Source organism: Mytilus trossulus, chromosome 1 (genome assembly GCF_036588685.1).
Source record: "Mytilus trossulus isolate FHL-02 chromosome 1, PNRI_Mtr1.1.1.hap1, whole genome shotgun sequence".
In the NCBI taxonomy this organism is placed as follows: domain Eukaryota; kingdom Metazoa; phylum Mollusca; class Bivalvia; order Mytilida; family Mytilidae; genus Mytilus; species Mytilus trossulus.
Window position 1 is genome coordinate 101,304,997 of NC_086373.1, and position 22,074 is coordinate 101,327,070.

General features: G+C 31.8%; 1 protein-coding gene across 1 annotated transcript in view; it reads left to right on the forward strand.

Annotated features, from left to right (window-relative positions):
• LOC134705356 (orexin receptor type 2-like) overlaps window positions 1-22,074 on the forward strand; it is a 62,498-nt gene that overhangs the window by 34,819 nt on the left and 5,605 nt on the right. The window contains exons 2-4 of the mRNA XM_063564101.1: window positions 2,549-2,921; window positions 6,475-6,616; window positions 19,056-19,174. Coding sequence (XP_063420171.1) covers window positions 2,549-2,921; window positions 6,475-6,616; window positions 19,056-19,174 — 634 coding nt within the window. The remainder of the gene's footprint in view (window positions 1-2,548; window positions 2,922-6,474; window positions 6,617-19,055; window positions 19,175-22,074) is intronic.

Consider the following 22,074-nt stretch of genomic DNA (forward strand, 5'->3'; position numbering starts at 1 on the left):
GCATTCCGGCTTTAAAAGCTGACTTCAGTCCTTCGTAGTTCCCATTTTTTAATGTTGTATTAAAAGTAAGGGATTGATCGGAAGCTTCAAGGTATATGAATTCTATAAATATGGCTACTTTACATAGCGATTGCAGCTGAGGTAGCTTCTATTGCATGTTTTTAGTTTTTACGACAATTTTCTGGTTTATGATCCCTCTTTATCTTGTAATAATTTTTTATTTGTTGATTGGTCAACTTTGATTCTTTCCGTCTCGTAGTTGCCTCAAATACTAAGACACATGTTTGAATGACTATGTAACAAAGGAGAAGGAACGATAATTATTCTAACAAAAAATAAAAGTATTATCAATCTTTGAAAAGAGTATCATTTATATCTTTACTTGGAACCATGTATGAGTCTCATCAGATTTCAGTTGAAACACTTTCAATCGTTTTGAAATATCACTGGTTTTATCACATCAGTTATTATAAAAAAATATAAATAGTTTATCTTTGTTGGGTTTTTTCCTTGTACTCTGAGACAAGAAAATTAAAAAAAAAAGATGCCCAAAACAAATTTTATATTTTACTAGAATAATAAAATTATGCAAAAAAAAACCTAGTGAATTTCTGTAATGTCACTACCAAGATTATCAGTGTTATCTAAAAGAAGTGTCAATCATAACTCATTCAACATATGCTTTAATAAATCATTAGTAATCCTAAGTTCTTGTTGTTAATTTTTACATGACATCGATGCACCAGTAATGAAGTAGCTGGTATGTCAGTTAACTGCTAGTATTCTGTTTTTTTTTTATGTAATTGTCATTTTCTTTGGTTAAATCTTCTGACATCAGACTAGGACTTCTCTTGAACTGAATTTTAATGTGCGTATTAATGCTCTTCAACTTTGTATTTGTTTGGCTTTTTAACTATTTTGATCTGAGCGTCACTGGTGAGTCTTATGTAGACGAAACGCGCGTCTGGCATATAAAATGATAATCCTGGTACTTTTGATAACTAGTTATGCATTTATTTTTCTGCATCGGATAGAGGTATAGGGGGGATTGAAATATCATAAACATGTTAAACCCCACCGCAATTTTGCGCCTGTCCCAAGTCAGGAACCTTTGGCCTGTGTTAGTCTTGTATTTTTTTTTAAAAGTTTTTTGTGTACAATTTGGGGTTTAGTATGGCGTTTTTTATCACTGAACTAGTATATATTTTTGTTTAGGGACCAGCTGAAGGACGCCTGCGGCTGCGGGAAATTATCGCTGCATTGAAGACCTGTCGGTTAACTGTTGTTGTGTGCTTTATAGTCGGGTTGTTGTCTCTTTGACACATTTCCCATTTCCATATTCAATTTTAACAAACAATGTTACAGATCACATAATGTCCATTTAGTTGTAATAACATTAAGACACTAAAGCATATTGTACTGATTTGTTTATAATACCTGTTACCACAAATAATTTGTCAGAAGAAAGATTCATTACCGTAGAGTAATTGTTGGTCAAGTGGTTTATTATCCTTCTTTTTTGACCGAATCAATACAGAGTCTACAGATAATGGTAATTGATGTGCTACATATAAAATGCAGACCTTCACTTTCTCTTTCACAGTGTTGACTCACCTTTTCGCACAATATTTTAGTGTACTTATTTACAAATGCATTTACAAAAACATGAAACAATATTGACAATGTTAATATGTTACCCTATATAATTTTATCGAATATCATGTACATTAACATTCATTATTCATACATAGAGGATAGTTCTGCGGTCAACAATTGTACTACATGAAGATACTCAGAAATACATTTAATTTTGTTTAATTGAATTTGAATTCTATATTAACACATATATTGGATGACATTACTTGTTAAATGTAGATGAGTTCTGATGTATGTATGCGGTCACATATGTATAATAGTTATTTATACTTGCGTTCAAGCGCTGCTATAGTTCCATCTATTATTCGATATTGTGATAAGAGTTGTTACCGTTGACCATTGATTTTCGTTTATGATAAATGTGTCCTGTATTTTTGATTTAGTACATACACTGTTATAATTCTCATATATAAGTTTGGTGACGTTTTGGAATTAATTTGTTATGAGAAACTTGGTCTGAATTTGTATAAACACTGACTATTTGACAAATGCTCAAATGTGCCTTAATGATCGATTTTAATTGAAGTAGTTTAATTTTTTTGATTAAAATTTTATCTTAATCTTAAAATAATTTCTGTTTTGTTGTTTTTATCCGAATCAGGACCCTCATTTATGGTACGCCAATTCAATATAAAGTTTTTCACTGTTGTCGCCTTGATTTACGTGGTATGATAATTTTCCTCGAAGTTGACACGGTGTACATGGTGTATGAATATACATTGTTAATATACCAGATCTGAGTACATGTACAATAACCTAAAATGTTGAATCACTTGCCCTTTACATTTTACACTGCCTGAATTTAGATAAAAACTATGCAAATCACATACAACTAATTTTCAAATCACGTTTTTCTTATAACTAATGTTATGATTTATTTTATAATTTACAGACTACATCTGTTTCCGTATCCGTATTAACACTAAGTGCTATATCTGTGGAGAGATACTTCGCTATATGTCAGTTCTGGAAAGTAAAACCTGCCTCAAAGACTATAAGTTGTATCTTAGTTATTATATGGTGTGTTAGTTGTCTGATATCAATACCTCATATTGTTTATATGGCCGAACTCCATACATTTCCAGAGTCTTTGACGTCGTTATTGATATATTGTAAAATTGAAATGGATGAGGATCACTATTTGGGCTATAATATGCTGAAGATAACAATGTTGTATGTATTACCGGTACTGATCATGACGTTCACATACTCTGTTATTTCCCGACATCTGTGGAAAAATGAATTACCTGGAGTCTCAGAAGAAGGTAATGTTTTATATACCTTAATTATCAGTATCCAATTGATAAGTAGTTACACACTGTATGTGCAAATTCTTTTTTTTTTCATACGAAATAACTTTTATAATTGCGCAAATACAATTACACCGTTTGGTGGTGCACTTGACACAGGCGGGACGTACATATTATGCAACAGCTTTCACATACTAATTGATATTGGTATTGAATTCGACGAGGAACTTGTTAGTTATTGGTAATATTAATTATGTGGAAAACAAAAGGGCATGGAAAAGTGTAATTTCTAGATACACCATTGTCCTATGTTACTGATGAGTCTTATGTAGACGAAACGCGCGTCTGGCATACTAAATTATAATCCTGTTACCTTTGATAACTATTGCATGTATTAGGTATATGTAAATCTTTTTTTTTTAAATATGAATTAAATGTATTCACTATTTATATTAATGAAATTCAGTTTAGATAAAGCCAACAGTAGTATACCGCTGTTTGAAAGTCAAAAATCGATAGAGAGAAAACAAATCCGGTTCACAAACTATAAACGAGTGAAAAACAGTAAGAAAAAAAGAAACATTAAAGAGAACAAAGAAAAACACAAAGAAACGAACTATAAGATAACAATGCCATTTTCTGACTTGGTACAGGACATTTTTAGTTGGTTTGTGACTAGTCAAACCGTGCGCTTTTATGACAAGATTAACTTTAACACTAAAATGAAAACATTACTTTACAGGAATACGGTACAAATAAATCAAAGAAAATTCAGGATAGAGAAATACACAAATATACAATAGTACATATTGACATGTATTCAAAAAAAAGTTAAATCACAAAAAAAAAATGGAAATTCAAAACGGCAAGTCCCTAATCACATGAAAAATCAAATGATAAAATACATCAAACGAACAGACAACAACTGTCATATTCCTTTACTTGCTAACCACAGAAGAAAAACAGACACATTAAGACAAGGACAGCACACAAAAACAGGACAACAAATATACGAACTGTCTTTCACACGACAGGATAAACGTTTCGAAAGCGACGTCACAGGAAAAGTTCAAACAAAATGATAGAGTTCAAGATCAGGTTTGTAACTATTAGTATGTCATTTGATGTATTTGATAAAAATTGCAAGACTATTAACATAGAATTGTGTTCGTAATTAGATAATTAATTGTATTATCTAGCAATATATAAAAAGTAGATGATGATTTCCAATGAGACAACTCTCTACAAGAGATCACATGACACAGAAATTAACAATTATAGGTCACCTTTAAAAATAAAACAAAGCTCATACCACACAGTCAGCTATAAAAGGTCATGAAATGATAAATGTAAAACAATTCAAACGAGCAAACTAACGACCAAATTTATGTAAAGACTGAACGAAAACCAAATTTGTAACACATCAACCAACGACAACCACTGAATAACAGGCTCCTGACTTCAGACAGATACAAACATACATAATGTGGCGGTGTTAAACAATTTAGCGGATCCCAACTCTCCCCTAACCTAAGTGTAACAATATAACATAAGAAAGTCATATAAAAATCAGTTGAAAGGGGCTCAACTCGTCAGATTTATCCACAAATAATTATAATTTAGAATTCTACAATACTAGACGCGTGGATGAAAACAGATTACTTTCTATCCCCCGCTAAAAGGTATTACTTTTTGACACTAATGTTTAAAAGCTAGTGACATACTAGTATTCAAATAGGGAAAGCAAATACCGGTTGTCTCACATTTCACCCCTTAGAGCTTCTTTGTTTATTAGTATGAAAATAGTTTACAATATTGATGCCATAATCTAACCTTTTGGGAAGTAACAAAAGCCAATGTTTACTGATTCTAATATTACTCTTTAATATTGTTTAGATATAGAATGGGCATATGGCATGCACATTTGCAACCTCTCGTTAGTCTGAAAGTGGATATCATAATGCATGTACACATGTTCGTGCCCCGCATTGTAAAGCTTTTAAATTTATAATCACGTTGTTAAAACTCATCATAGATACCGGGATTACAATTTTATAATTACGCCAGACGCGCGTTTCGTCTCAAAGACTCAATGAATCCACTCATGATACTTTGTCTTGTTTGACTTTTCTTTTTCTTATGTTTTGAATGAACGGCTGTACCAGTAATGCTCATTCGAACCTAGATAGGTTAATCTTAACCGTCAAAACGATATGTTTTACAATTGTAAAAAATCAATCATAAATGAATGTATCGTTTATTCACTGACCTAGTTACCGACATTTTAAAGCTTTTGTGAAAAAAAATATAATGAATGATAAAAAAAAATACGTGTCGTGGAATTAGTGCAATTATTGATATTCTGATTTATCTTCATCAACTACAATAGAAGTAAAGAGGTTGAGAACGCAAAAGATATGTAAATCACTTTAAAATCCTGGTACTTTTGAGAACTAAAATTGAGAATGGAAATGGGGAATGTGTCAAAGAGACAACAACCCGACCAAATAAAAAAACAACAGCAGAAGGTCACCAACAGGTTCAATGTAGCGAGAAATTCCCGCACCCGGAGGCGTCCTTCAGCTGGCCCCTAAACAAATATATACTAGTTCAGTGATAATGAACGCCATACTAATTTCCAAATTGTACACAACAAACTAAAATTTAAATAATACAAGACTAACAAAGGCCAGAGGCTCCTGACTTGGGACAGGCGCACAAATGCGGCGGGGTTAAACATGTTTGTGAGATCTCAACCCTCCCCCTATACCTCTAACCAATGTAGAAAAGTAAAAGCATAACAATACGCACATTAAAATTCAGTTCAAGAGAAGTCCGAGTCTGATGTCAGAAGATGCAACCAAAGAAGATAAACAAAATGACAATAATACATAAATAACAACAGACTACTAGCAGTTAACTGACATGCCAGCTCCAGACTTCAATTAAACTTATTTACGAGTGAAACCATAACATGTCTTTTTATGATTTTTTGGGGATGGATTTTTATTTTTCTCCCAATATTTGTTTCTGTTTTGACCAACGCGAAAGCTTGCACTTAAAAAATATTATCCTTAAATTATTCTGATAGGTTGGCGTATTTCAGCTCAGTATTCCATATCCATTGAACTCTTCGTCATTTTAATTTTTCGCATTTCCAACCATACATGAATCAATTTTTAATATTAACATTATCTTTAAAATAATCATTTGGATTGACCTTTTTATAGCCCATTCAAAAGTAACATTTACTTTGATCTAAAATAACTGATATATATGCTTTAGAACTGTTACAATAAATGATTAGGAAAATACCGCATATGAAAAGAAACTGAGACATCTCATGGTGCTGAAATGGAAATTAAATCCTCGTCTAATACAGCTATTAACTAAAAATGTCATTAATATGCGACACGTACTCGTAAAGACTGTCAATGTAATTTTGCACAAATTAAGAAAATAAACTTTCATTTTGGATACACTGACAGTTTAATCTTTTTTTCCTACAATCTTGAATACTGTTAAACCATATCGATTTTTGTTAATGACAATTTATATGTTTATACAGATCAACGACCAGGAAAATTCGCCACAAAATCTGGACCCGAGTCGCAGATGAGGTCGAGAAGAAGAGCAGCCAAAATGTTAATTACCATTGTGGCAGTATTTGTTATCTGTTTCTTTGTTGTTCATCTCATACATGTTTTGAGGTAAGCGCATAAACAAAAGCAATATTATGACCCTAAAATCTATCACGATAAATGCCTTTTTAAACTTTAATCCTTTAACTGGGTACTGTTCATTCAGTGTTTTTTTTTCCAATCTAAAATAGTTTCATGAAATGGAAACTAAGACCATTTCATATATACAAATAATTGTACTTTTTCTATATTGTGCGAAAAAGTTCCGTGTACTAAAAAGTAAAATCACAAAAACACTGACCTTAGAGGAAAATCAATTCGGAAAGTCCTAATCACATGGCAAAATCAAATAACAAAAGCTCTTTTCTGGATTAACTTTCATCAGGAATGCTCCGACATACATCTACAGGTCAGACATGCATAAATACGTTAAAAAAAACTTAAGGAGCTTAATGCTAAAAAAAAGGACAAGACAGAACATCGTAATCAACAAAGAATATTTTTAGATGGATTTGAATTATTCTTGTTTTTTTTTTTAATTCTCAATTAACATTACAACACAAAAAAAATGAAACAGAGTTTTAGAATTGGGTTGAAATGTCGATGAAAGGGATAAATTATACAATAAGAGACGAAAAGTTATACCCACTGAGTGTGACAATTTATATCAATAAACTAACGTTCTCCTGCATAGACATTATCATATTCATAGGTAACAATTACGCCCATCCACTCCTTCAGAAGATGCAATTATAGATACTAACCATAGACCCATTTATCACTAAACATATGCTGCCATTCTGCGACAAGTTAATTTTGTCAATTTATCACGCTGACAATTTCTCTCATTGAGTTTCTTTTTGGAGACAGAACAAGAATAAAACTTATTTCATTCATTCAAACAAGTAGCAATACAAGGTTATATGATAACGATGTACCGTAAGGGTCAAGTATATTGATTGTTAAAACTGTGAACAGAAAGTCTTTTCTTACATTTGTAATCTTTGCAGTTAACGACTGTATTACATACACTTATACTCTTCAATTTCGTACTTTATTTGACTTTTTTAAAACTTTTTTGGATTCAAGCGTCACTGATGAGTCTTTTGTCGACGAAACGCACGTCTGGCGTATATATAAAATTAAGTCCTTGTATCTTTGATGAGTTTATTTAGGATGATAATTTAAGATTACAACAGAGGAAAGTTTTTTTAATACATGAATATTTCTAGATTGCTTATATTGTTTATACAGTGTATGTTGTAATATCGAAAATAGTAACATTCTAAATTGGTCACAAACAGTAAAATTGCATACAGAAAAATGGATGCAATTCAAATTCAAATATTTGATTGGATAAAGGACATATGATCAATTGCATAATCAAAGTGTACAACAAACCTGACATATACAATATGACAAATATATTGTTAATTACACATTCTCATTGCAGGAAAAAAAAAGGTTTAGTTACTTTGTGTGTAGTAAAGCAACAACTTATAGTAGACCAACTGACACTTAGAGTTATTGTGAACTTCAAAAGTTTGGCTTAAATAATAACATATAAGTTTGGCATAAGTCAAATTTTTTGGATTAGGAAAATCGATTACTGATTATAAATCATCATCGTTAATAAAATTTTGGAAAATATTAAAATTCTCTCGGGAGGGATTTTATATAGAGGACAATATAAAAAGAAGTGCACTTTATCCCTGCAAATTTTGCAGAATCATTCCATTGCTACAAGTTTTGGTTTACCGTTTCTCTCTGTTTCAATGGCAAGAGAAAAGTACGAGGATTATAATTTAGTACGCCAGAATGTGCGCTTATTCTATTTTTTTGTTATTTGTGATCTCTTATATTTTGGTATCAAAGCCTACATAAAAATGTATGTACGTTTTACGTCAAAAGATGAGCAATTCATTTACTATACATCTGAGTTAACATGTGTTATTAAATCTAATATGCCCAAGTTGATAATTTTCTATCATTTATAAAAGTTTCTTTAATTAATCCTAAAACATAGTATTTTGTAATACTTGCACTGTGTGTACAAAAAAATGTTACATTTTAGCTGATATGATAATACTATGTTTTTTTTTTATTGTTGGTTCAAAATTATATGTTTAAAATGACTTGGCTTTCAATTTGATATAGATTATTCTATACATCTTTAGCGCAGTAATATTTATTAGTAAAATTTATTGCATAAACTTTGGACAAGATTTAGGTTAGGTCTAAATAAAAGCAAGAGTAGTCTACCGCTGTTTGAAATTCATAAATTAATTGAACAAAAACCAACCTTGGTAACAAACTAAAACTTAAGGAAACATATAGAGGAGTAATACGACACAACACTAAAATGTAACACACACAGAAAAGAACTATAATATAACAATGGCCGTGTTCCTAACTGAGTAAAGGACATTGTAAGAAAAAAAATGGTGGGTTGAACCTGGTTTTTGTGGCTAGCCAAACCTACCGCTTTTATGGCAACATCAAAATGAAACATTATAGGACTAACATAGAAATAAATGAGAGAAAATATGCGACAGAGAAATACACGAATAATTGCTATTAAAAGGTACCAGGTTTATAATTTTAATACATCAGACACGCGTTTCGTCTTCACAAGACTTACCAGTGACGCTCAGATCAAAAAAGGTCGAAAGCCAAAACAAGTTCAAAGTTGAAGAGTATTGAAGACCAAAAATTCCCAAAAATGTCCATGAATTTCAACTTAATCATAAAATTCCCAAATGGCCGTTACTTTGTTCTTTAATTGGGTCCATTTCTTACGCCTCACTTGTATCAGCTTTATCGTTAGCACATTCTAGGCAGGTTGTAAAAAACGATTCAATGCTCTTTAAGGACCTTTAAGCATGCAGACACTCTATGCCGTTACTCAGAATTCAAAATGTTTGTAGCCAAAATTTGCCAATGATGCAATTGAATCCACAGACAAGCTTAACACGAAAAACCTATTGAATCAGTTTGGGCTGCTAGAGGAAATTAATTGAATAGCTGTTTTAACTATTGAAAAGCTGACCAACGATGACTGTACTTAACACATGAGACATACATGTGGGGTCATTTCTTCGTAATTTTTAACCGATATGCCTAAGATAACTCTTTTGTATATTATTATTTAACCATTGCTATTAATAAGTACAATTTGTAGTAATTTGACATGCTTGAAAAGCATCACAATGTCTGGGCACACAAATAATGCTTAACTCTGAGGAAAATTCAAAAGGGAAAGTCCCTTATCTAATAGCAAAATTCAAAGCTCAAACACATTAAACAAAGGAACAATTTATCCCTTTGAAAACTTACTCCTTTGTCCGGCATTAATGGGTAAATATGAATCTAGATAACTAATAGGCCACCCCACATAACCCGAATCTATATTTTGATGGAGTGTTAAAATGTGGTCTGAATTGAGATTGTAACGCTACTGTTATTATATCTGGTAATTGATGCGTTTTACGACAGACAACTAAAAAATATAAAAACAATCGTATTTTCGATATTCCTCAAATGTCTATTTCTAAAGAAAGAAAAAAATCCTTTCATAAGTTTTTTTTCGATTGAAAACGATTTTTGTACTTTTTATTTTCAAAGAAAGCTACATTGTGAATTTATGTTTTGTTTTACATCAAGGCTTATTAATGGCTAATTTAGATCAATTTGATATCAATTATCAATATATTCTTGATCTTACGAAATACGGACTTTTTGATACTATGTATGCAATGTACATTAATATAAATTGAATGTGTTTATATATGCGTTTCATATAATGTTCTTAAATAGATAATATACGCACAGAACTGAAAAGAATATACAAAACGAGTTTAAGGAAATCAAAATATATCTTTATTATGGAAAGGAAATTCACGTTTGCACTGTTCGCACTAAACGTTTGTCAGTCTTTTATTTTCTCATTAAAACCTTCTTTTCCCACAACATTAGGTTGATTACAAGTGAAAATTACGAATACAACCTGATAACTTTCGAACAGAAAGAACGTCATAACAACTTGCAATAGTATTTACACATTTTACTTTTCAACACTTTACACAAGTGTGCCACATTCCAAACTAAAAGACAAATTGAAAGGTTAGTATAGATTTGTTTCATAAAAATGAATGGCTAACGTAGATACAAGTATATGGTCTAAGGGGGATACATCCTACTTTGTAAAGGATCACTCTGATACAAAAAAAAATTCTCTGAAACTGTCATTAACAAGATGCTTGATTTCTTGATTGACAACATATTTGTTACGTTCGGATGACGTGTTTTTCAACAGACTGTCAGCATTTCAATGGGAACAAATTTTGCCCCTCTTCTTGTCGACTTGTTTCTTTATTAAACCCGAGGGTATCACCAGCCCAGTAGTCAGCACTTCGGTGTTGACATCAATATCAATTATGTGGTCAGTTTTAGAAATTTCCTTTTTACAAAACTTTGAATTTTTCGAAAAACTAAGGATTTTCTTGTCCCAGGTGTAGATTACCTTAACCGTAGTTAGCACAACTTTTTGGAATTTTGGATCCTCAATGCTCTTCAACTTTGTACTTGTTTGGCTTTATAACTATTTTGATTTGAGCGTCACTGATGAGTATTATGTAGACGAAACGCGCGTCTAGCGTACTAAATCATAATTCTAGTACTTTTGATAACTATTTACACCACTGGGTCGATGCCACTGCTGGTGGACGTTTCGTCCCCGAGGGTATCACCAGCTCAGTAGTTAGCACTTCGGTGTTGACAAGAATATCAATTATTTGGTCATTTTATAAATTTCCTGTTTACAAACCTTTGATATTTTTTGTCCCTGGAATAGATTACCTTAGCCGTATTTGGCACAACTTTTTGAAATTTGGGGTCCTCAATGCTCTTCAACTTTGTACATGTTTGGCTTCATAAATTTTTTGATATGAGCGTCACTGATGAGTCTTATGTAGACAAAACGCGCGTCTCGTGTACTCAATTATAATCCTGGAACTTTTGATAACTACTCTTTATTATTATGAGGCTGACTTCATACAGGAACTTTTTAGGAAGAAAGATAAGATGTTAGCAATATCCTTCAACTCTAGATGATGTTCTCATATCTTAACTTACATCTAGAAATTGACAAGGAAGGTCGGTTGAAACAAAACGTTGCGACAATAGAGATGATTTCAGCTTTCCCATTGTGAACTTTCAATTTCTAAGTAGCAACATTCCAGCAGCACCTGCATACGTGGTATATATCACCCAATTTATGCGATATTCCCCTAGCTTGCATTTCCTATCATAATTATCCTGATATAGGGTTGCTGTCCATTAGAAAGCTACTAAACCAAAAGTTCCAAATGGTGGAGTTGAAATCATCCATTCGTAAATTTTACGCACGCCATCACGAGTTGGTTGACCGTAATATTTTACCGTTTTACAAATGATATCGGATATGTTCCTAACGTCGTAACTACAATCCCCGTCCCTTACTAGAATGTGACCTACCTAATTAGACTACTTACCGGAATGTTATAATATGAACAACACGACGGGTGCCAAATGTGGAGCAGAATCCGCTTTCGGATCACCTGAGATCAGCCCTAATTTTTGCTGGGGTTTGTGTTTTGTGCTAATTTTTTCTATGTGTGTCTATTGTTTGTGTGTCTTGTTTTAATTTTTAGCAATGGCGTTGTCATTATATTTTCGATTAATGAGTTGGACTGTCCCTGTTTCTTTCGTCCCTCTTTGATAAAGTGTATACCAATAAAAAAAAACTACGTTTCATAAATTCAAAACAAAGAATGATAAAACACCTTAAGAAATCCCCGCATATCGTAGTAAATCAATACCCAGTGCATTTAAGGAATGACTGTTATAGTTTTCAATCTTTAAAAAAAACAAACATTTTAAATTTGGTGCATACTGATTAACATGCGTAGGGAATTATTTTGAAGTGTACACCAAAATGTGTTATGTTATTTCGAATAGACAGGAAAAAGGTTATAATCAGTTCTGTTAATTTAATTCGAAGTTTTTAAAAGTTTTTCAAGTCAATTTTAAGACAGAAGAAATCATGAAAAAAACATTGATTTCGCCACGTTCAGATGACAAAAGTATGTCTATGACATAATAGCCAACACACTCTTAGCCAAACTGAAGACGCGTTGAATCCAAAATTAGAGTATGCAACATATTTTATATCATTTATTAATTGTTCTGTTATTAGACTTCAAATAATCAAGAAGAGGCAATAGTAGTATATCGATGTTCAAAACTCATAAAAAGTGTCTGTGTTACATCAAAAAGGTCGATTTGCGAAATACTGAATACGGATTTCAAGAAGTCTGTAGATGTTTAACTCTAAAGCTATAATTAACAACATCAAAATGTTAAGTGGTATCTTGAAGACGCTGTTTCATTCAAACACTAAAAAATAAAACACAAAAAAATACTGAACTCCGAGGAAAATTCGAAACGAAAAATCCCTAATCAAATGGCAAAATCAAAGGATAAAACACATAAAAGGAATGGACTACAACTGCCATATTTCTGACTTGGAACAGGCCTTTTTAAATGTAGAAAATGGTGGTTTGAACCTGTTTTTAAGCGCTAAACCTTTCACGTTTATGACAGTCGCATTAACTTTATTTCTACGATGGGTGAACAAAACAGACACAATCGGTAAAATAGTCAAAAGATGGTTATAGAAGTCATCAATGTGTTACAATCTCAAAACTAACAAACATGTACAACATGTACAAACATGTTCAGGTATTTCACATCCAATTTTTTATGGAAATATTCTTTATAAAGCACAAAGGTGTCAGTATTCACCTCATAAACTTACAAAACCTTTGAATAGACTTATTAAGAAGGGATATAATTACGATACTGTTGTCAAGTCATTAAAGATTGCATATTTTGGCGTTAATATTGAGTCACTGATAAGGTCTTTGCGTCGGAACTAAACACATTTATTCTAAAAACAGTTGTTGGCATGACACGGGTTATGTTCTTCTCATATATGTTATGATGGTATGATACTAAACCCCTTACGGGAAGGATTTTGCCTGATGTTCATATGATGAAATCATAATCTTTCAGTCAGTTTAATTGAAGTCTGGAGCTGGCATGTCAGTTAACTGCTAGTAGTCTGTTGTTATTTATGTATTATTGTCATTTTGTTTATTTTCTTTGGTTACATCTTCTGACATCAGACTCGGACTTCTCTTGAACTGAATTTTAATGTGCGTATTGTTATGCTTTTACTTTTCTACACTGGTTAGAGGTATAGGGGGAGGGTTGAGATCTCACAAACATGTTTAACCCCGCCGCATTTTTGCGCCTGTCCCAAGTCAGGAGCCTCTGGCCTTTGTTAGTCTTGTATTATTTAAATTTTAGTTTCTTGTGTACAATTTGGAAATTAGTATGGCGTTCATTATCACTGAACTAGTATATATTTGTTTAGGGGCCAGCTGAAGGACGCCTCCGGGTGCGGGAATTTCTCGCTACATTGAAGACCTGTTGGTGACCTTCTGCTGTTGTGTTTTTTTATTTTGGTCGGGTTGTTGTCTCTTTAACACATTCCCCATTTCCATTCTCAATTTTACAAAACAACACAAAAGCATCTTGCTTAAAAGAAAAGGATTATATTCCTTTGATATGTTTTAGCTTCTGATTTTGCCACTTGACAAAGGGACTTTCCGTTTTGAATTTTCCTCGGACCATCAAACCTTAAACACAGTACAGTTATCGCCTAATAGTACTATCTGTGTAATACAGTTTGCTACCTTGTGTTGCACATTAAAAAAAATATCAATTGGTAAAAGTTGTTATTCTTTAATTAATGACTGCAATTCTTCCATAAAAAGAATGTCCATGAGTTTCGGGGTGGTTTTTTTTCTGATGTTGATAAAGTTTGATATGCACATATGTATACATTATTGTGTGCATCTTAAAAAGTACAATTTAAATCTAATAAAATTGGAACATGAAAATCATAAAAAAACAATTGCATGTTTATTAATTTTGGTTTAATTTGAAAAAAAGTAGGTTACAATGCTTTATTCCCATATGTTCATTTCCCTCACTACCTTTAATTTAAAAACGAAAATAACGGACTAATTAGTAATACACTTTATAAACTACAATAGCACCATAATCAATTAAATATTAAGTATATTAGAAGTAGTCATTAAATTCTAATTAAATTCTAATAACGAGACTGTCAACAAATATTTTTAAACACTATGTAAATGTAATTTAATTTTTGTGATTTTACTTTTCAAATACAACAACACGTTTTGTCAAGTTCTGTAAATCCTTATTGATTGATTTTTTACGGTTTAAATTATCGATCTTGGTCAGTTAATGTTGACAGATAAATTTTTCTTTCGGTCAAGGTATTATAAGGAAGATAATATTAATTATTCATGGAACGTTTAAAATAATTATAACAAAAAGTGTAATCAGTATATAATTGCAACAAAAATTAAAGTAACCATGTAAGCATTTTAGAAAAATAACTTATGTAAACATTATGACAATCCCCTCAATAACCAGGAATTGTATCCTTGAACGGCACCATCCAAGTGATTATCCCACCAGTGTCGCTTGTTGCTGCGTAAAGTCTGCTATTACTATAGTGCGCCTTGGTTAATCATGAGGATCTTGCACAGTTGTGTCAATTACGAGCAATCTATTGAAAGATATTACATACAGATTCAGTATTTTATCAAACTAACAAATTAAAATATACTATGCTTTAAACTAACTAACCCTCTAGCTCGGATTTAAAATGTAAAACCAAATAATTTTGGCAGTAAATAGTAACCCGGCCATTCTTTGCTCTTACTGCTTAATGACACGAGGAGACAACAAAGTCAAATTGGCTAAAAAAAACCAAACAAATACGTTTATCATTATTATAAAACAGTGATTTTCAATTTCAGTATCCTGATGATATCACAGTTACCTAAAATATTTCTGTTCAAATATACATTATCTTGCATATTTTGCTCTTATATTGTCAATTGTGGTTTTATTGACAGTTTGACTATTGAAAATCTTTTATGAAACCATTATTGAAGTAGGATATCCCTTCAGTATGGTTATCACTAAATAAGTATCTGAACAAATAAAAATGATGTAGTTCATTAAAGTTGAACATTATGTACCAATAAAGAATTCAAACAATGAATTGTTTGTACATTGTAGCAGCAATATAGCTGAACGGCTGTGTGGAGAAAGAGATTATGCCACATACAAGCCTCTATTTGGTAGTGATTCCGAGATGTTGGAGACTACTTTATTCAATCATAAATGTTTTTCTTGACCGTTTTTCGCCATATACCTAACACACTTTTAACTTTTGATAGATAATTCTGTTTCTAGGTGAAGTCTATTGTTTTCAGACATATGTATGTTAAAACATTACAGTTTTAATCTTGTTAGATTAATGGATAATATCTATGGGAAAGTAACTGTTATTACCAACAGACAACGGATATTGCTTACTGTTCTTTCCTCCTAAATTAGTTCACTTTATAACGGAAGAGGATTTCTGAAGATTAACTCATATATAATAGATTAAAATAGAAAAGCATGACAGTAGAACCAAAGTCCAAAGCTTATAAGATTGAGTTTGTTTTGTATTCTTTTAAAGTGTGATGACATATTTAGAAATTTTATATAAAAACCTTTCTCTGTGAATTTCCTGAGGTCTACTCTTAGTCATATTTAATTGTTCACTTTGGTCATATCAGGAGATATATTCAAATTCTACAGTTCATGTTCTTTTGTTGATTATTATTGATATTTTGACATACGTGTTTAATATTTGTTGTGTTTGTTGTTATGCAAATCAATAATAAAACCATTGTTTGCTTTATAAAAGAAATAAACATTTATGTATTACGTATTATTAGTGAAACATAACGACTTATAGAACAACAAACACGGCGTCCTCTGCCTCTGCTTAATGCTTCGAATTTGACATAAACGGTCATTACAATACGAAAAATAAATGACAAACGAGACGATTTTATTTTAAAATTATCAATTTCCCTCTCCTATGTAATAATATAGCTACTTCACCTGCATTTGGGATATACAATTCCGATCTCATTCGGTATTAAAATGCTTGCGGCAGCTACTTAGGCTTTGTTAATTTTACGCGACTGTCACGCATTGTAAGTGAGAGGTTTATCTAGCTATGGAACCAAGTTTGAACCACCGTTTTTCTACCCCAAAAAATGCCTTTACCAAGGCAGGAATATGACTTTGTAATAAATTCAGTTTATGTGTTTGAGCCTTTGCTTTTGCATTTTTGTTTAGGAATTTTCCGTTTTGAATTTCATCGGAGTGCGATATTTTTGTAATTTTACCTTTCAATATGCATGATCGATTTATATAGTCACAAAATTATTGTTATCTGTAAAGTTTTCCTCATTATGTAGATGTACAATAACGGAGAAACATTACCTCATAAAAAATACAAGGCCAAGGCTTCGTGTTAATGGCCGTACATTGACCTATAATGGTTTACTTTTTTTAAAATTGTTGTTTGGATGGAGAGTTGTTTCATTGGCACTCATACCACATTTATCTATATCTAAGTAAACAGTGTTCAGCAAACAAATGGATATTGCATTAATATTTACGGCAAAATTAATTTGAAAAAAATATTCGCACATGGTTGCACTCGTAAATTAATAGTTATCAATTTTTTCTTGTTTTTGTTGTTGTGTTAATGCCGATAATATATATGCGTACGCAAACACAGAAATTACTTATTAATTTTTATCTGCCTCCTTTTTTGCCAAGTTGGAAATTCCAAAACGTCATTATCACTATAGCTTATCTAATGCCCACTTGTTTTTTTCTTTGCAATTGGCTTGTCGGTTTTGCTTTCAAAAAATATAAGTTAATGGTGTATGGTTACCAATCATTTAAAGAATAAGTCAGTGCTGTCGATTACAACCTTACGTAACTGTACCACTTTCACCATTGTGCGACACCTGTACTGTAAGGTGTCCCTTGTTAACAAATGGGACACATGTAAACGAGAAAAAAACGACGACCCGAAATCAACCTTATAACATTTAATGAAAAATCAATTATAGCAGTCTACACTGAGCCGACGGCATCCCTAGGAAAATACTAATAGCTTAGCATTTCATACTTTAAACCTGAAAGATGTGCCAGTTGATGCACACAACAAAAAATCCTCCATTTATTTAACATAAGGCAAATGGCCGTTTACGTTTACAAAACACTTTTGTTGTACATTTTCATTGGTACCAATACATCTTGGAATTTATGTTTAACTGCCTACGTGATTACGATAAGACAGTTGTATTAAAATCATTTATCATTTAAATTGCCTATTATGATATCATTTTTCATCTTGCGTGAATTTTTTCTATTTATTATAAAAACCACAAGTCAGTTATTTCCGGATTTACGGTTTCTATCCGATATGAAAATTATTGTTTTCTACATAAGTGAACTATTATACCTGATACTTTGAGTGCGCTCTCTATATTTTGACAAACATCTTTTGACAATGTCTTTTATAAGTATTGAATGACTTTCAATGCTATTTCAATATAATTTTATAAGGTAGTGTGGTTTCATGTTTAGGAAATTGATCCAACGAATCGTTTATATTCCGAATGCATTAAATCTTCCTGGAAGTTAAATTATGTTCATTTTTTTTCTGCCAGACATTATGCATGTATAAGATACATGTAATCATGTACAATCATAATGTTCTTAGTTGACATATATCACTGTAGCCGAAAATGTCTGTTTTTGAAGAATTATTTTCAAAACATGCAGAAAAATTTATGGAGACCCTTAAAAGAAAGATGCGATGATGTCCTATTAATTTATATCATGCCCTTGCCTATATTTGTCTGACTTTTGAATCTAGCCAGGTAGGCTAACGAAGTATCTTTGGAAAGTTTTGCTAACGTGTATATCACCTTTCCCTTCGTAATACAAGCATTAGTTTAAACATATTAATTTATATTGGATTGGGAAACAAGTTTTGCAACTTATATTAATCCCTTTCCACTTTGCGGGTGCGAGTGCCGTCTTGTAGCGGCATTAGCCTGCTCTTTTTCGAAATCTACAAGGGTGTCTTCAACATGCAAGAGATATGGTTCTGTCTTAACACGGGTCAGCCATTCGTCCCTTCCGACGGACTATAATCGTTTCCTCAAGACCATACTCGCAAATGGTGTCAAGGGAGAGCTGAAAATTCAATCCCTGAAATTTTCATCACAGACGGGAATCGAACCAGGAACCTTTGTGTTAGTATTAAGACAAGCATTATGCTAACGTGTTGACCGCAATAACTAACCCAGAGTTTGTATGACAAAAGGTGCACACTCTGTTGCCACAAATATTCTGTATTTGGTTTGTAATTTTGATAATTTAGAAGAAAGCTAACTAATAGGATCAATTAACTATTTGTGCGTTCTTTCCGTTTCAGGTCTTTTGAACTAGTGAATAAGATATCAGATGAAAATGTTCATATTATGATAATGCTGTCTCATGCATTGGTTTATCTCAGCAGTGCTGTCAATCCAATTATCTACAATTTTATGAGTGGTGAGTTATGGAATTATATATTTTATATAGATATATATAATCATTAACAGAATTCGAAACCTAGCACGTTTTAAGCATTATAATTTCATTAGAATCCATGTTATGCAGTTCTTCACGGCTAATATGTGCCGTATGAACTAACTTTCTTAATCGTTCATTACACCGTACAGTCAATATAAAAGTGTCTTATATTGATATATGCTTTATATTTAACACAACATACAAAGAGAACAAAAACGAATAGAGAAACTTATTATCCTTAAGGTTCATCATAACAAATAGACAAATATGTCCGTATTTTCACCTCAAAAACTACTCTGTGTCATACTTACCTGTGCTGGTTGGAAAATTTTAAGGACTAGCATTCACTAGATATATAAAAGTTAAATGCATTTTGTGTTTAAGAAGGATAAAATCTTTCTTGTTTTTTTATGGGCATTTTTTTCCCTTTCTGCAGAAGGTGTAAAAATGAACAATACCTGAATTACTTTGATACTATCCACTCACCGACTCAGATAAACTCTTTAACTCATCTATAGTTGTAAAGATACCTCTTGTCCATGTTAATAAAGAACAATACAAACAATACAAACCGGTTTTTACCTGAGGGGAGCATCTCAAATTTGTACCACAACTTTGTTAATTTTCGCACCTGATGCATGAAGGAAAAACAATGCCCATCAAAATCCAAAAGAGATTTTATCTTTCTGTAATACAAAATGCATTTAACTTTTATATATGAAGTGGATGCCAGGCATTTAAACTTTTCTAACTTTACAGGTAAGTCTGTACTCAGAGTAGTTTGTAGCATGTAAATACTGCAATATTTGTTCGTTTGTTATGATGAACCTTAACTTAAATTGTTCCGAGCATTTTAAAATCCTATCCAGGTTGACATCCGACAATAGCATAATTTATTTTAGACTGAAGCCTCTCAAAATGCAATAGAAACATTTAAATTTTAATCAAGATTTACAAGTTCCCTAGATGAAAGTCTATTGTTTCAAACTGGAATAATATAATTTAAAAAAAAATCATACTGGTTTTTGGAGAAGCAAATTTTTTTTTTATGATAATGACAAACAATCGAGTATTTCAGATCTGGCATCTTAAAGCATTGTTACATTCTGTACACCTCTATGGATGTTCAGTATATCACATCCTGTGTCTGACTGGAAAGTGGTAGCATTGTTACATTCTGTACACCTCTATGGATGTTCAGGATATCACATCCTGTGCCTGACTGGAAAGTGGTAGCATTGTTACATTCTGTACACCTCTATGGATGTTCAGTATATCACATCCTGTGCCTGACTGGAAAGTGGTAGCATTGTTACATTCTGTACACCTCTATGGATGTTCAGTATATCACATCCTGTGCCTGACTGGAAAGTGGTAGCATTGTTACATTCTGTACACCTCTATGGATGTTCAGGATATCACATCCTGTGTCTGACTGGAAAGTGGTAATCATGACAAATGAGACATCAAAAATAGTAACTGAAGCAATGTTTATCTTGATCAATGAATCAAAGTGCATATTATATTTAATTAAAAATGTTGCATCAATGTTGAAATGTGATATAAGATCAATATTAAAAGTCGATAAATAAAGCAGAAATAATCGTTGATTCCGTTTATATTAAATTATAAATACAAAATTTATCAATGAATACGAGAATATACAGCCGATTTAATGGTCCTAAAGTCTGAATCAGGTAAATAAATACTTCAATGCTGAAACAGGATCATATTTTAATATCTTTAATTTCTCGATAGGTTCGTATTAATTACTTCTCCATTTATAACCAACAAAAAGGAAGGGCGAATGTACCTTAATGTTCTTCACACAGCAGTGATCAACAACTATTACAAATGCCGTTTTAAAAATTGAAATTGAGAAAGGAAATGGGGAATGTGTCAAAGCGACAACAACCCGACTTTAGAGCTCACAACAGATAAAGTTGTTTTTTTCTACAAACTACATGTTTTCTTTAATCACAATACAATGTACAAATTTAAATGATTCTAGTATCTCTGAACCGAACTTTAATTTGTATAAGATGAGCCGCACAACAACAACAAAACGTATTCGTCTTGGAGGATTCATACAAAATAACACTTCATACTAATTTATTGTTTGTTTTTGTTTAGTTTGCTATTCAGATAGTGTTTTGATGAACAAACAAATAGCATTGATCTCTGGAAATGAAATGTAAAGCTAATATGAATCATTATCATTAACTCAGCTAATGTAAAATATGTTTCAAATAGCAGTCAATAAATATATCATTCTTAAAGTATTGAAAACAAGATAATTAAAAACTCAGATAAGACATAAAACTTGTAATAAAAGCTGTTATTTTTTAATTTCAATCCTTTGAAAATCCATTAGTGAACAAATTGATTGCTTATTTAGCCCATTGTTTACATGGCACGTAAAAGGTTTGCTTCACTCCTTTTGTAAAGGTGACTAGATGCATTTCATCACTACTAAACACTACGAATTTTTTTATGATTTATCGAGAAATTATCTTTTGTTTTCAATATTGTATTGCGACTTAAGCGAGTTCCTTCGACGAATTTGAGAAAGGTTAGATTTTGACGGTTCTTAATCGTTTTTTCTTTTACCGTTCCCAAAAAATTTTGGTTGTTTGTTCTAAATTCAATGCATTTCTCATCTTATTTCTAACTTTATTCGTGTTACTTCAATTAAGTGGTGCGTTTAAAAGTTTGTTGGGTGTTATATATTTCAATGCATCTGTTTTACTTTTAACAGTCTTAACAATCATTTGTTGTAAAAGGTTTTCATTTAGAACCTTCACATGTTAATGTTATAAATTAAGCGAATTCCTAGCATTTAAAGAGACATTCACGAATCCTTTATTCTAAAGTGATTT